Raw genomic sequence first — 15,914 nt, 5'->3', positions numbered from 1 at the left:
CAGCACAACACAATCAAATGAGACAACATTATCAAATTAAAGTCGCACTGAAATGAAAAAAGCATTCTGTCCCATTTTGGTTCACATAATTAGTCATAGTGTTCACCTATTCAACGATGTATGACAAAAAAATTACAAAATTCTACTTTTGTTGTAATCTCAAAGTATATAATTTCTTACTTCCTGGAAAACGGTAGGTACAGGTACAGGTACCTTAGATTTTAGGCCAATAATCTCACGACATCCACCCGTCAATCAACGCTATCCTTCTATCGAATCTCTCTAAAGTTCTTAAAACCCATCCACTTGTCAATGTTCCAATCAAATTCCTCTAAACATATGTCCCACCCTCATAGTTTGTATCGGAAATACGTCAAACTACGGAAGTTAGATGATCTCAAGCGTCCGTTTCAGTGCGACTTTAAGGCCAACACAAACAAATTTAGACAATTATGAAGACATGTTGTAGGACTAAGAATATTTTTGGAGTGTAACTGAAGTTGGCCAGGATTTCCATTGAGCTGTGCCTAATTTATAACATTATACCAACATTGTACCAAAGTTTGTTTTTGCAACACCAATGTATAGCCTCTTCCAACCCAATTATAATGTTGCTTAATGTTACATCAAATTAAGGCTAAAGCACAAGCAAATTGAGACAATTAATAAGCATGTTGTCATATTACGATAGCCCTGTGCTTGTCCCATACAAAAAGGAGAGAGAGAAGTCATTGGAACATCAGAAGCACTCTCACTACTTCTTCTTAACTCAATATGATTGTGTAGTGGCCTGAGTTGTGTTGTTGTTATTGTTGCTTATTTGGTTGTGCTGTGGCTGACGCACGTTTGAAAGCGCTGTTGTGCGGTAAGTGCTGTTGCGTTTGTGTTGTCTTAATTTGATTGTGTGGGGTTGTGGCTGCTGTGCATTGTATAATTGGTATATCGTTTTTTCACTTTTCACCCACCATTAAAGTCATAATTATGATTCAGCATTTAGAATTTTCCTTCATCTAACCACTATTTTTTAAACAGAAACACAGTCATCAAAGAGAGATAAAAAGCCATTCCAACTGCTTCTTGGGTACTGTAGTTTGAGTCAGCTTCACATGATGAGCTTTTCCTTTGAATCCCAATCAGTCAGACTATCCAGGAGTCTCTTTTCATCTTTATCTGTTAGTCAATAAAAACATATAGATATAACAGTGGTTAAAATCCATCCATCCATCCATCCACCCACCCACCCATCCATCCATCCATCCCAGTCTGCCCCCTGCTGGTGAGGAGGTGTTACTGACCGAAGATGAGCAGGGTGCAGGAGCACCGGGCCTGTCCCAGAGGGTTCTCCAGGAGGAGGGTGTAGTCCCCGTGGTCCCTGGCCACGCAGGCGGGGATGGTCAGGGTGCACACGCCATCTGCTGTGCTCTGCCAGAACCGCGGGTTCCCCGTGATGTCCACGTCGCCCTTGTACCAGCTCGCCTGGGGGGATCCACGCTCAAATGTAGATTTGCTTGCCTCTTAGTAGTGCATGCTTGGATTTATTACATTTCTTCTCTTTTTTTATTTATTTATTTGCTTATTTATTTTGTGAGAGGGTATCTGCACAGATGGATGCACAATTGTATTTTGTTATTTCCATTTATGTACACCTAGGTGGGTGTTCTGTGTGTTCGAGTGGGTGGGTGGGTTGTAAGCTTAAAAAACAAAATTGAGGAAATGTACCTCTGTATTTCTCTATTTTGTACTTGCCAATATTTTCTAATAAAAATTAAGTGGGAAAAAAAAGTATATTTGCTGCGGTTGTATACTGTAACACAGAAAACACTATAACACCACAAACGCGAAAACAATGACCTCCCGTTTCCACAGCGACTTTACCTGAGGAGTGGGCGTGCCCACGTAGGCGCAGCTCATGGTGCAGTCGTTGCCGCAGCGAACGGCGTGGTCCTTGAGGGGCAGGATGAAGGTGGGCTTCGCCTGGCGCTCCGTACGAGCCTGCTCTGCCATCAGCAGGCTGCTGATTGGCTCTGAGATAAACACAGAGCGTGACATCACAAGTAATATAACCTCCTCCTTCCTGAATTTCTTCACAGAAGGTACAGTATAGAGAAGGAACCATCAGAGATAGTCGTTTCAATAAAACTGATTACATTATAATATGTGAGTCTCTATATATTCCTTGAATTCGCTCCCTGGGTGCCACGCCCACCTTTCTCCTTAGCGATGAAGAGCTGCTCCTTGGAGTCCAGGGGGTCACTGTCTCCGATGGAGTTGCGCGCAACGACCCGGAAGTAGTATTTCCTGCCAGGAAGTAGTCCGGTGACGGTGTACTTGTTGCTGAAGACGCGCTCTGCGGTGGTGAACCAGGAAGTGGTGCTGGAGTCCCGTTTGAGGATGACGTAGTGGGCCCCGTCAGCGTCCCCCAGGTCCGGCGAGTGGTCCCACTGCAGGGTCACCGTCCCGGGGACCTCCTCCACCAGACAGAGGTTCCTGGGGGGCCGTGGGAAGTCTGCGGGAGGGGGGGGGGGGTGGGGGCAGGGGGTTATCAGTTCAGTGTCGGGATTTATTCCCAACCAAGCAACCAATTGTAGGGTTGGGGTTAGGGTTAAGGAACCCTAACCCAAGCAACCAATTGTAACCCTAAACCTAAGAGGCAAGGGTCAACCATGGGTCAGTCACAAGTCAGTCAGGGGAATCCAGGGTCAAACTTCCTCACCCGTGACCTGGACGTTGATGTGGTACTGGGCCTCTCCGTGGTCGTTGCGCAGGTGGACGCAGTAGATGCCCGTGTCGGAAAGCTGTGAGGAGGAGACGAGGTACTGGGAGTGGTTTTGGCCCGTGGTGATGACCCCCCTGTCCTGGATCGGGACGCCATCCATCAGCCAGGTCACCACAGGGGGCGGGGAGCCCTGGGGAGGAGCATGAGTAGTCGGGGGAGACAGGTAATAGGTTGGATGGGCCACAGTTTGTCAATAAAGACAATAAAGTAAGTAGTATGTTGTAGAACTACATACTCGCGCTGTGGTTAGCCCTCGAGCTGGGATCACATTCAGGACTCGAGCTCATGTCGCTGTCGTTAGCCAAACAGCTAGCTAGCTAGCAAGTTAACTTATTTATTTGGACCTTTGCCTTGCATGCTGAAGTCACAACAGACACAACTGACACAACAGTCAGCTGACCGCCATGAGCTCCATCTTGGCTTGGGGTGGTGTAGAGCATTCATTAGGTCAATTCAAAAGGACCGATCAGTGACCTTTTTTCTTATGCTTGTACTTGCTTCATTAAGTGTGTAGCAACTTTGTACTTTCGACATATTGTATTTTGTAGTCATTTGTAATTGATGTATTAATTTATCTTTATTTTAGGGAGTCCTGTGTGTTTAGTAAAAGAGACCTTTGTCTCAGTGGGACTCCCTGCATAAATAAAGTTTTTTATTTTATTTTTAAAGAAAACGTTTCATGTGTGTGTGTGTGTATGTGCATGCATGCTTGTGCATGCATGTGTGTGTGTGTGTGTGTGTGTGTATGTGCATGCATGCTTGTGCATGCATGTGTGTGTGAGAGAGCTCTTACAGTGAAGGGCAGCTGGATGCAGATGGCCGACCCAGCTCTCACCACCAGCTGGTTCTTCACCTTCCCCTGGAGGTCGAACCTGGGGGGCGCCGGCGGGGGCAGGGCCAGCACCCCCCCCTCCAGCTCCACGGGCTCGCCCACCCCTCCCTCGTTCACCGCCCGGATGCGGAAGAAGTACTTGGCGTGCTCCTGCAGGCCCCCCACGGTGTAGGCGGTGGCCGCGATGGGGATCTTGGTGGCCTTGGTCCAGTCCTTGGCGTCGTCGGGCCGGACCTCTAGGATGTACCCCGAGGGCGTGTCGCCCAGCGCCGGGGGCTTCCAGGTCAGGGACACGGACGAGTTGGTGGAGTCAGAAACGCTCAGGTCCCTCACTGTGCCTGGGGCGCCTGGGGGGAGGGAGGGAGGGAGAGAGGGAGAGAGGAAGGGAGGGAGAGAGAGGGAGGGAGGGAGAGAGAGAGGGAGAGAGAGAGAGAGGGAGGGAGGGAGGGAGGAAGGGAGGGAGAGAGAGGGAGAGAGAGGGAGGGAGAGAGAGAGAGAGGGAGAGAGAGAGAGGGAGGGAGGGAGGAAGGGAGGGAGAGAGAGGGAGAGAGAGGGAGGGAGAGAGAGAGGGAGAGAGGGAGGGAGGGAGGAAGGGAGGAAGGGAGAGAGAGGAAGAGAGAGAGAGGGAGGGAGAGAGAGGGAGGGAGGGAGAGAGAGAGGGAGAGAGAGAGAGGGAGGGAGGGAGGGAGGGAGGGAGGGAGGGAGGGAGGGAGAGAGAGAGAGAGGGAGGGAGGGAGAGAGGGAGGGAGGAAGGGAGGGAGGGAGGGAAGGGGCAGGAATACGTTCTGCTAACTAGTATTCAACATTCCTGGATCAAGTGACGTCACAGTATGACCATGTGTGTGTGATTGAGGTATTAGCGGTGCACTAGCTGGGTTGGAGCAGAGGCGCGTTTGAGAAGCAGGGTGCTGTATGAAGCCCAGGGCTGCCACTAGACATTTTGGGCCCTATAAAAGAATAGAATATTGAGCCCCCCAAACCTAGACCTTATGATGATGATGATAATAATAATAATAATAGTGATAATAATAATAATAGTGATAATAATAACGATAGTAATAATAATAATAATAATAATAATAATATTATTAATAATCGTGGTTTATGCAGGCCCCTGGCAGTACAGGGCCCTTGGAATCATCCTAACTTTCCCCCCCCTTATGGCTCCCCTGATGCTCCTGTTGGTACTTGTAGTTGCACTACTCACGGGTGGGGTTTTGTAGTTCTACTCACAGGTGGGGTTTTGTAGTTCTACTCACGGGTGGGGCTTTGTAGGTCTACTCACAGGTGGGGTTTTGTAGTTCTACTCACGGGTGGGGTTTTGTAGTTCTACTCACGGGTGGGGTTTTGTAGGTCTACTCACAGGTGGGGTTTTGTAGTTCTACTCACAGGTGGGGTTTTGTAGTTCTACTCACGGGTGGGGTTTTGTAGGTCTACTCACAGGTGGGGTTTTGTAGTTCTACTCACGGGTGGGGTTTTGTAGTTCTACTCACGGGTGGGGTTTTGTAGTTCTACTCACAGGTGGGGTTTTGTAGTTCTACTCACGGGTGGGGTTTTGTAGGTCTACTCACGGGTGGGGTTTTGTAGTTCTACTCACAGGTGAGGTTTTATAGTTCTACTCACGGGTGGTCACGAGTGGGGTTTTGTAGTTCTACTCACAGGTGGGGTTTTGTAGTTCTACTCACGGGTTGGGTTTTGTAGTTCTACTCACGGGTGGTCAGGGGTGGGGTTTTGTAGTTCTACTCACGGGTGGGGTCTTTGGCCAGGACAGCGTTGGAGGTGGTGCTGGGCGTCCCGGGTCCGGCTCTGTTCACGCTGGTCACTCTGAACTCGTACTCTACATCCTCCACCAGCCCGTCCACCACACACTTGGTATCTACAGATGGGCAGGAAATTAAAGGGGATGTAGAACATTTTTATGTAGACTGATCATTAAAAAACAAAAAAAAACCCTAACAAGGCTCATCAGCCAACAGAGATACCGCCCCCACAATACTATTGGCTCATGAGAAATTCACCAAAAATACAAAAGTATTTTATACAAAAGCGACAACGCAGAATAATTATTAAAGTACATTAAGGAAATGACTAGCATCAACAGCATTTAAAGTGAGACTTGTTGGAGGTGGAAACCAAATCTTCAGATAGAGATGAATTCATAACAAATACATTTCTTTTGGGGGGGGGGGGGGGGGGCAATACTTTTATTCCGCACCTATCTTATGATGTTTTTACTTATATTTTTATGATTCATCTACATACAAATGTTATCTACAGTACATCATCACCTTTAAGATTGACTTCACACACAGGCTGCTTGGACTGTAGTATTATGACACGTTATGGTGGAGAACGACAGACAGAGAAACAGAACGTGAGCTCAGCAGATCAGGACGGCTGCGTGAGCAGAACACACACTTCCTCTCTGCTGGCCCCAGACTTCACGCTCGGGTCAGAGAGTGATAGTACGTGTCTCAGCGCTGGTGCTGTATGTGATGGTGGTCTGGTGGTGGTCTCAGTGGTGGTCTCAGTGGTGGTGCTGTATGTAGTGGTGGTCTGGTGGTGGTCTCAGCGGTGGTGCTGTATGTAGTGGTGGTCTGGTGGTGGTCTCAGCGGTGGTGCTGTATGTGCTGGTGGTCTGATGGTGGTCTGGTGGTGGTCTCAGCGGTGGTGCTGTATGTGCTGGTGGTCTGGTGGTGGTCTGGTGGTGGTCTCAGCGGTGGGTGGTGTTGTGTGTGGCGCTGGACGCCAGCGTCGCCGTGCGATGCGTCTGACCTGTGAGCAGCTCCTTGCTGGTGGGGACCCACATGCTGCTGCCCTTCTTCCTCCTCTCCAGGACGTAGCCCAGCACCGGCGCTCCTCCGTCCTGGACTGGCGCCGACCAGCTCACCGTCACCGTCTCCTTGGTGATGTCGGACGCCTGGGGCTGGGACGCCATGCCCGGGGGCTCTGGGAGTTAAAAATATGTGTCAATGATTCAGCAGTCAGTGAAGCAGCAAATCTGTCCTCGTTGACTTCTTAGGGCACGTTCTTACTCTGCGCAAGCTACGCTAGGGCAAGCTACGCTAGGGCAAGCTACGCTAGACAAGCTACGCTAGTGCAAGCTACGCTAGGACAAGCTACGCTAGGGCAAGCTACGCTAGGACAAGCTATGCTAGGGCAAGCTATGCTAGGGAAAGCTACGCTAGGACAAGCTATGCTAGGGCAAGCTACACAGGCTACTGATGGCTACGCAGGGTGTGTTTGACGCGTCCTTGCATAGCAACGTGTGTCATGTATAAAATTGCAACTTTTACGCAAACACTTGCATAGAGCCCGCGTTCTCAGCCGCGTCAGTGTAGCGTGCGTGAGTTGAAAAAGATTTACAGTTTGTCGAGTTCTTTTGTTGAGGCTAGGAGAGGCTGTCTGGCCACGGCCAGGTTAAACATCAAGCTTTCAAATAAAAAGCCTGATGAGATACTGTAGATTAGGCACGACAGTAGCAGTTCTCCAGTGGCGCAGTGGTACAGTACATTGCACTGTCCGCTCACAGGAAGAAAATCCTGGGTTCAGTTCCCACTTGGGATGATGACACTGGGGATGTTCTCCCCGGGGTGGTCAGGTACTCAGGTGGGGTATCTCCCAGGGTGGTCAGGTACTCAGGTGGGGTATCTCCCGGGCCTTTCTGTGCGGAGTTTGCATGTTCTCGCCGTGTTCACAAGGGTTTCCTGCAGAAGAACAGATCGCTCTGACCAGGACTTGGACTGAGCACTTGGGACTTGGTCCCCGGGCGCCACTGACGAGGCTGCCCACTGCTCCTGGCTGCCCCTGGAGGAGGACGGCTTGGATGGGTCAAATGCAGAGGACAAATTCCACCGGCGACCGCTGAAGATGTTTGTGTGTGTGTGTGTGTGTTGTGTGCCGTATCGCCGCTCACTTGTGTTTTTGTGTCACTTGCCGTGTGGCAAATAAAGACCCTTAAGGACCTGTAATTATTGAAAAGCATTACTCTTTATATGTAACAGAGTTAGTTTGCTTAGGTAGGGAGATGGAGGAGTTACCACGCTTCAGTGCTTACAGAATCTAGATGGATCTCAGCACAGAAAAATGGTGTTTGGAGGAAAACACTTTGATCTTGAAAAAGCTGCCAGTGATGAGTTGAGAGTGTTGTGGCTCGTACCTATGGGTTCTCCGGCGTAGACCTCGTCGGTCTCCAGGGCATCGCTCACGCCCAGGGAGTTGACTGCCCGGATGCGGTACTGGAACGCCTTGCCCTCCTCCACCTTGGCGTCGCTGAACGTGGTGGTGGTGCTCTCCACCTCCCCCACCTTGGACCAGGACTTCTTCCCCGCCGAGCGACGCTCCACCACGAAGCTGCTCACCTGCTCGCCCCCGTTGTCGCGGGGGGCCTTCCACTTCATGGTGATGCAACTTGCCGTCCTCCGCAGGAACTCTACCTTGCCCTGGGGGGGTTTGGGGTGGTCTGGGGGAGGGACACAATCACGCACAGCACCGAACATATTTGTATACGTTTGTATACATACAACGTATATATTATTGCACTATTCAACGTTTATAGTGTTCTATTTATATATTATATTGCACATTTTTTTGTGTATATTGTTCTATTTCACTGTACTGTGATGCTTGTACGGTATATTGCTTGTCTTTTTCTGTCCATGCGCTTTCACATTTGCACAAGTGCATTGAGGCACCTCGGTGTGATTTTGCATTCGAAGAATACATTCAATTCAATTACATGTTTGTGAGAGAGAGTAGGCTAATGACGGCCTCACACCACAGGACATTTAAAATTTCAAACTGATTTCAAAATCGGGTTGCATCATACACATACAGTAAGGAGAATCTTATCAGATGTTCTTCTCGTGAATCTCAAACAAGCACATGCTACAAGATTTGAAAGTAACGGCTCATCACACACTACAGGATATGATCATGTCCGAGGGAGTAACGAACCACTGGTCTCGCTTGTAAAGTAGTGACGTAATAATCTTAAATATCAAACATGTTTGATATTATCAGGGCCGCCCCGATGGGTCTGTGAGCCGATCAGGAGGTATAAGATTGGATCTTGCCCCCTCACATTACAAGATCATCTGGGTACCGACCAACGTTCCAGACCTGAGTTCTCCTCCGATTGTCGGGAGGGGTGAATCGGGGATAAATCGGCCCCAAAAATCCTGTAGTGTGAGACCAGCATAAGAGAGAGAAAGAGAGACAGAGAGAGAGAGAGAGAGAGAGAGAGAGAGAGAAAGACGAGTGATACTACTGACCCAACACGTTGAGGTGGAGGTTGGCTATGGCCGTCCCACAGTTGCTCTTCAGCCGTAGCATGATGGCACCGCTGTCCTCTCTCACACACCTGGGTGACAGGACACACACGTCACACTGGGCTCAACACACCATCTCTGTCCCTCACACACCTGGGTGACAGGACACACACGTCACCCTGGGCTCAACACAGCATCTCTGTCCCTCACACAGCTGGGTGACAGGACACACACGTCACACTGGGCTCAACACAGCATCTCTGTCCCTCACACACCTGGGTGACAGGACACACACGTCACACTGGGCTCAACACAGCATCTCCGTCCCCAAAAAACGCCTAGACTACTACAGTAGTTTCCTGTTTTTATCTGGTGTCGTTTTTTATTTTTGAGAGAAATTAAGCATTCAGGGGAGGTAACTTTGTAACGAAATACAATTATTGATCATAAAACGTTACTTAAGAGCTGATGGTGGAGTGCAGGACGTGGTTAGTCGAGGTGTCGGTCCCCTACCTGCTCAGGATCAGTGTGGTGGCCTCAGCCGTGCGCTCCACCTTGGTCCGGTCATCGTCGGCCAGCTCCAGGCCGTCCTTGTACCAGGTGACCTTGGGGGGAGGGTGGCCCTTGAAGGGGATCTTGATGGTGGCAGTCTGACCGGCCCTCACTGTCACCGGCTGAGACCCCAGCAGCTCCAGCATCGCTGAGTCCATCTCTGGGGGGTCTGAGGAGAGGGACGGAGAGGGAGAGGGGGCTAGGGACACGGGCACTAACTAACACACACACACACACACACACACACACATATGCACACACAGACACACACGCACACACACAGACACACACACACACAGACACACACACACACAGTCACGCTCACAGACACACACACACACACTCATACACACACACACACACACTCACACAGACAGACACACACACACACACGCACAAACACACACACTCACACACACATACACTCAGACACACACACTCTCACACACACACACACACACACACACACACACACACACACACCTGCGATGGTGAGGACAGCCTCACTCTCCGCCCCCTTGGCCCTGAAGGTGTACTTCCCCTCGTGGGCGCCGGTCGCCCCGGCGATGAGCAGCTTGTGGACCGCCCCTTGCTTCACCACCTGCACCCCGCTCAGCTTCGACACCTGTGGGGATGGACAGGTGTGTGTGTGTGTGTGTGTGTGTTTGCATGTGTGTTTACAGAGATAAACAAACCTACATGGAAATAGGGTTGGACAATTCTGGTAATATTCGCAAACTTCCCATGGGAATTGACGAGAATTAATGGGAACTAGGGCTGCGAGCAGCATTGAGCGGGCCCTCGCACCCCACGCGTGTCGGGGTGTGGCGCCGTTAGAGGCTGTGCTATTTCGGTGTCCAGTACTGAGAGAAACTTCCTGTAACCAGTAGGTGGCGCTCTAAGCGTGACTCAATACCGATGCATAGATGTGTTCAGGACGGTACCTTGATGAAGCGTGAGAAATGTTGAGTAAATTGGACAATGTATGTAGGAGTTATGATGACTTCCTGCTTGACCTGTAGGCGGCGCTATAAGTAGGACTCAATACTAACCACAGATGTGTTCAGGACGCGACCTTCATCAAGCGTGAGCAATGTGGTGTAAATCGGATAACATATGTAGGAGTTATGAGGACTTCCTGTTTCACCAGCAGGCGGCGCTGTAGGAATGACGCAATACTGACTTACAGAAGTGTTGAAGATGAGATCTTCATCAAGCATGAGCAATTTTGAGTAAATCGGATAACATATGTAGGAGTTATGAGTACTTCCTGTTTCACCTGTAGGTGGCGCTGTAAGTGTGACTCAATACCGATGCATAGATGTGTTCAGAAGGTGACCTTCATGAAGCGTCAGTAATTTGGTGCAAATCGGATGATGTATGCAGGAGTTATGAGGAATTCCTGTTTCACCAATAGGTGGCGCTATAAGTATGACGCAATACTGACACATAGATGTGTTCAGGACAGAACCGTCATGAAGCGTGAGATATATCGGACGAATTGGATAATGTATGTAGGAGTTATGAGGACTTCCTGTTTCACCAATAGGTGGCGCTATAAGTATAATGCAATACTGAAACATAGATGTGAACAGGACAGAACCGTCATGAAGCGTGAGATATATCGGACAAATTGGATAATGTATGGAGGAGTTATGAGGACTTCCTGTTTCACCAATAGGTGGCGCTATAAGTATGACACAATACTGACACATAGATGTGTTCAGGACAGAACCGTCATGAAGCGTGAGATATATCGGACGAATTGGATAATGTATGTAGGAGTTATGAGGACTTCCTGTTTCACCAATAGGTGGCGCTATAAGTATGACGCAATACTGACACATAGATGTGTTCAGGACAGAACCGTCATGAAGCGTGAGATATATCAGACGAATTGGATAATGTATGTAGGAGTTATGAGGACTTCCTGTTTCACCAATAGGTGGCGCTATAAGTATGATGCAATACTGACACATAGATGTGTTCAGGACAGAACCGTCATGAAGCGTGATATATCGGACGAATTGGATAAGGTATGTAGGAGTTATGAGGACTTCCTGTTTCACCAATAGGTGGCGCTATAAGTATGACACAATACTGACCCATAGATGTGTTCAGGACAGAACCGTCATGAAGCGTGAGATATATCGGACGAATTGGATAATGTATGTAGGAGTTATGAGGACTTCCTGTTTCACCAATAGGTGGCGCTATAAGTATGACGCAATACTGACACATAGATGTGTTCAGGACAGAACCTTCATGAAGTGTGAGATATATCGGACGAATTGGATAATGTATGGAGGAGTTATGAGGACTTCCTGTTTCACCAGTAGGTGGCGCTGTAAGTGTGCCTCAATACCGACACATAGATGGGTTCAGAAGGCCACCTTCATGAAGCGTCAGCAATTTGGTGCAAATCGGATGATGTATGCAGGAGTTATGAGGACTTCTTGTTTCACCAATAGGTGGCGCTATACGTATGACGCAATTCTGACACATAGATGTGTTCAGGACAGAACCGTCATGAAGCGTGAGCTATATCGGACAAATTGGATAATGTATGGAGGAGTTATGAGGACTTCCTGTTTCACCAATAGGTGGCGCTATAAGTATGACGCAATACTGAAACATAGATGTGTTCAGGACAGAACCGTCATGAAGCGTGAGATATATCGGACAAATTGGATAATGTATGGAGGAGTTATGAGGACTTCGTGTTTTATGGCGAAATGTCAAACTTTGGCGGGGCGCCACGGCAAGGGTGTTTGGTGAAAACTCAATTTTTTTGATAACTTTTGATCACAAAGGTCTTAAGATGAAGCTGACCCGATATGAAGTTGATCGGATGAAATCTGTAGGAGGAGTTCGTCGAAGTACGAGGCATGGAAATGGTCAAAACAAGGACAAAATGGCACATTAAGAGCAAAATGGCGGACTTCCTGTTGCATGTTGGGTATAGCTCCAAGAGACATTTTAGTGTGGCTCGATGAAATACATATGCCCACCGAATTTCGTTCGCCTACATCAAACTGAAAGGTGGGGCTCGCCATTTTAAACTTTCCAGGGGGCGCTCTTGAGCCGTTTTGCCACGCCTATTTCCGTCACCCATGAATTATCAAATTTTTCACCGGGACTGACGTATCTGCAAAGTTTCATCCGTTTTCATCGATGTTTAGGCCGCCGAAAAGGCATTTGTTTGGGGAGAAGAAGAAGAAGAAGAATAATAATAATCCTTCGAAATTCAATAGGGCCTCGCACCGCCAGTGCTCGGGCCCTAATTAACAAGAATAAACTGGAAAAACAGAATTTCTTCTTGTTAATTCCCATACATTTCCAGTTTATTCCTGTAAATTCCCATAAATTCCGGTTGGGAATTATAGGATCTCAAGGGTTGACCAGTTGGGAATTTTGGGAAGTTTGTGAATTTTGTAACCCTACATGGAAAGTACTATGTCCATCTCAGAAGCACAATTCCAGTCAGACGAGGTCATTTCCTGTGCCCGCGTCACGAGGAGGAGGAGCTGCTCTCACCTCTACTCCGTCCTTCAGCCAAACTCCGTCCACCTTCTCGTCGTTCAGAACCACGCACAGCTCCGCGGGAGAGCCGGTGGGACACTGGGCATCCGACATCCCGCTCTTCACCGTGGCGAAGCGCTCTGGCAACACACACACACACACACACACACACACACACACAACGCGTTTACCGGCTTATTGACGACGGAACTTTCCGGCCTAACTGGATGAAATGCGCTCATTTCAACAGAATGGAGACGACGCCAGAAGATAACAGGACAGCAGAAGATGACGTTGCTGCCGCTGCTACTGAAGATGAAGAAGAAGAAGATGATGATGATGATGAAGAAGATGACGACGACGACAACGACGTAGAGCCTTACCGTCCACGAACAGGTTGGCGGAGCTGACGTACTCGTGCGCGTCGTTGTCCTGCGTGCAGAAGATGGCGTACTCGCCGGCGTCCGCCAGGTCGCAGTCCTCCACGGTGACGTCGGCCCTCTTGCCCTCGCGCGTGAAGCTGTAGCGCGGGGAGTCCGTGATGTCGCGGCCATCCTTCAGCCAGCGCACGTGCACGTCCTTGGCGCTCATCTCGCACTCCAGACGCGCCGTGCCCTTCTCCTTCACGTGCACGTTCTTCAGATGGTGCGAGAACTTGATGGGGATCCCTGCAGCCAATGAGTGGTGGGAATACAACTGAATAAAATATAATAGCCTATGTAGTGTTCGATAGAACGTTTTATTTCATCAGCACATTTGGGGGGGATCTATTCGTTTCCCAGACCAATGCTTCTGGCAATGACGGCAATTAGCCTAGAGAGCAAGTCTGTGCTTCTGTGTGAATCTACAGTATATGGAGGGAGTCCTGCAAGGCTCCTTGATAACTATTGGACTCTTAACTCTAGAACTAAGGACTGGTGAACCCTTGAGGTTCCCTTGATCAATTCAGAACTAGGAAAGTCGGCTTTAGTTACTCTGCACAGTCGCTGTGAAAGATTTGGTTTGGATTTTGAATAGGAGTTGAGGAGTGAAAAATTCCCCTCATTCATTGTCAATAGGGGGAATTGAAACGGCCATATCTCGACATGAAGAGGTCACAGAGACACAGGGTTTGGACTAGGATAAAGCTCTCGACCTAACGAATACAGCAATACCAAACATGCTGTGGGTTATTTTGATTCTGAGACAGGCCTGCTTATTAAGTGTTGGGCTGTGGGTCTGAAGGGGACTGGGTGACCTGTTTGTCCTTGAAGGGGGGCTGGTTCAGGCCTGTCCGGTGGTGTAACTTCATGTTGCACCCACTGGTCAGGTAGGGAAAAGTACTAGGATAGGTGAGCAGGGGCTCTGGTCATTAGCTGGGTTCATTATGTAAAGATATGTTACAGCTAATCTGTGATTGGACACTGCAGTGGCGTTTATGATTTGGAGAATGTATAGAACCTTGAAAAATCTGTCAGATGGGTCTGAGCGCTCTCCAATGTGGTACTGAAAAGTTCATGAAATTAATCATTTTTAATCATTAAATCTTCGAGAATCATTGAACTCTTAACTTTTGCGTGAGAGTATTTTCTCTTCAAACTAGTATTGTTACTTTTCTATCTGAGAATCAAGACATCAACCAGTCGGGGCAAAATATCCCACAATGCCCTGCTCCAACACAACCGTGTGTGCACCGAGCTAATACATCCATGGCACCGAGCCACATAACGCATTCACGGGCGAAGATCCGTGCTCTGTGTTTTATGTATGTGTTGTTGTGCGCAAGCCTCCTTGCAAATGAGATCTTTTTCTCAGTGGGACTCCACGCATAAATAAAGGTTACATTTCAATAAAATAAAAATCAATTACTCTGTAGCTCTGCTGTCATGGGAGAGGCTCGTGTCCTTGTGAAGGTGTTTACACACTAAATTGGTACCCTGAGCTGGTAAACACCCAGGTAAACTTGTTCTGGAATGAATTAGCGGAGCGTGAGCAGGGATTTTATTGGATTATAATCAGAGAGACTCTAATAGACGACTAGAGAGACGATTGCCACAAGTCTTTTGATCTGGGAGGTGAAATTCTGAACGGAATCTGATGCAAATTGTGGGATGTTATTCCCCCAAAAGGAGACAAGGACTGCTTGGTCTAGGAATGTGGCCATCTTGGAATGATATAGATCATCATGGTTGTTTTTCCACAGACACACAGATAGCGAGGCAGACAGACAGGCAGACAGGCAGGCAGAGAGACAGGCAGGCAGGCAGAGAGACAGAAAGACAGACAGACAGGCAGGCAGGCAGAGAGACAGACAGACAGACAGACAGACAGGCAGGCAGGCAGGCAGGCAGGCAGGCAGGCAGACAGACAGACAGAGAGACAGACAGACAGACAGACAGACAGACAGACAGACAGACAGACAGACAGGCAGGCAGGCAGAGAGACAGACAGACAGACAGACAGACAGGCAGAGAGACAGACAGACAGGCAGGCAGAGAGACAGACAGACAGACAGACAGACAGACAGACAGACAGGCAGGCAGAGAGACAGACAGACAGGCAGGCAGAGAGACAGGCAGACATACGTTCTATGAAGAGGGGCGCGGTGGCGGTGAGGTCCCCCATGTCGACGGTGTACTCTCCGGTATCGCTGGCCCGGACGTCTTTGATCTTCAGAGTGTAGGTCAGTCCGTCGTCGGACACGGACAGGTCAAACTTCTCATCCCTCTTCAACTCCTTCCCCTTCACCTGTCGGTCACACACCACAACAACGTCATCAGATCATCAAATCAAATAAAACTTTATTTGTATAGCGCATTTCATACACAGAGGCAACATAATGCGCTTTACAGAGAGCAATGGGAGGGTGGGCATACGACCACTCCTACATATTCCAGAGGGAAGCAAAATTACAGCAGATTCAAGGACGTCCACACTTGAGACACCAGTAGGAGACAGGAAGATAGATTGTTTTCACTATAAG

At 48.8% G+C, this 15,914-nt stretch overlaps 1 protein-coding gene across 1 annotated transcript in view; it reads right to left on the bottom strand.

Moving 5' to 3' along the window:
- Positions 1-287: 287 nt before the first annotated feature.
- Positions 288-15,914, bottom strand: part of LOC311319718 (immunoglobulin superfamily member 22-like) — a gene marked incomplete at its 5' end in the record, with an annotated part of 27,505 nt that continues 11,878 nt past the window's right edge. Inside the window, 14 exons of the mRNA XM_084451321.1 lie at positions 288-1,476; positions 1,876-2,024; positions 2,207-2,506; positions 2,714-2,906; positions 3,570-3,955; positions 5,356-5,484; positions 6,384-6,557; positions 7,768-8,070; positions 8,882-8,970; positions 9,392-9,599; positions 9,914-10,055; positions 12,968-13,092; positions 13,336-13,620; positions 15,517-15,679. Coding sequence (XP_084307447.1) covers positions 1,288-1,476; positions 1,876-2,024; positions 2,207-2,506; positions 2,714-2,906; positions 3,570-3,955; positions 5,356-5,484; positions 6,384-6,557; positions 7,768-8,070; positions 8,882-8,970; positions 9,392-9,599; positions 9,914-10,055; positions 12,968-13,092; positions 13,336-13,620; positions 15,517-15,679 — 2,835 coding nt within the window. The 3' untranslated portion in view covers positions 288-1,287. The remainder of the gene's footprint in view (positions 1,477-1,875; positions 2,025-2,206; positions 2,507-2,713; positions 2,907-3,569; positions 3,956-5,355; positions 5,485-6,383; positions 6,558-7,767; positions 8,071-8,881; positions 8,971-9,391; positions 9,600-9,913; positions 10,056-12,967; positions 13,093-13,335; positions 13,621-15,516; positions 15,680-15,914) is intronic.

This window comes from Borostomias antarcticus (assembly GCF_949987555.1).
Source record: "Borostomias antarcticus genome assembly, chromosome: 16".
Lineage (NCBI taxonomy): Eukaryota > Metazoa > Chordata > Actinopteri > Stomiiformes > Stomiidae > Borostomias > Borostomias antarcticus.
The sequence above is the reverse complement of the archived record's forward strand: the minus strand, read 5'-3'. Positions and strand labels throughout refer to the sequence as shown.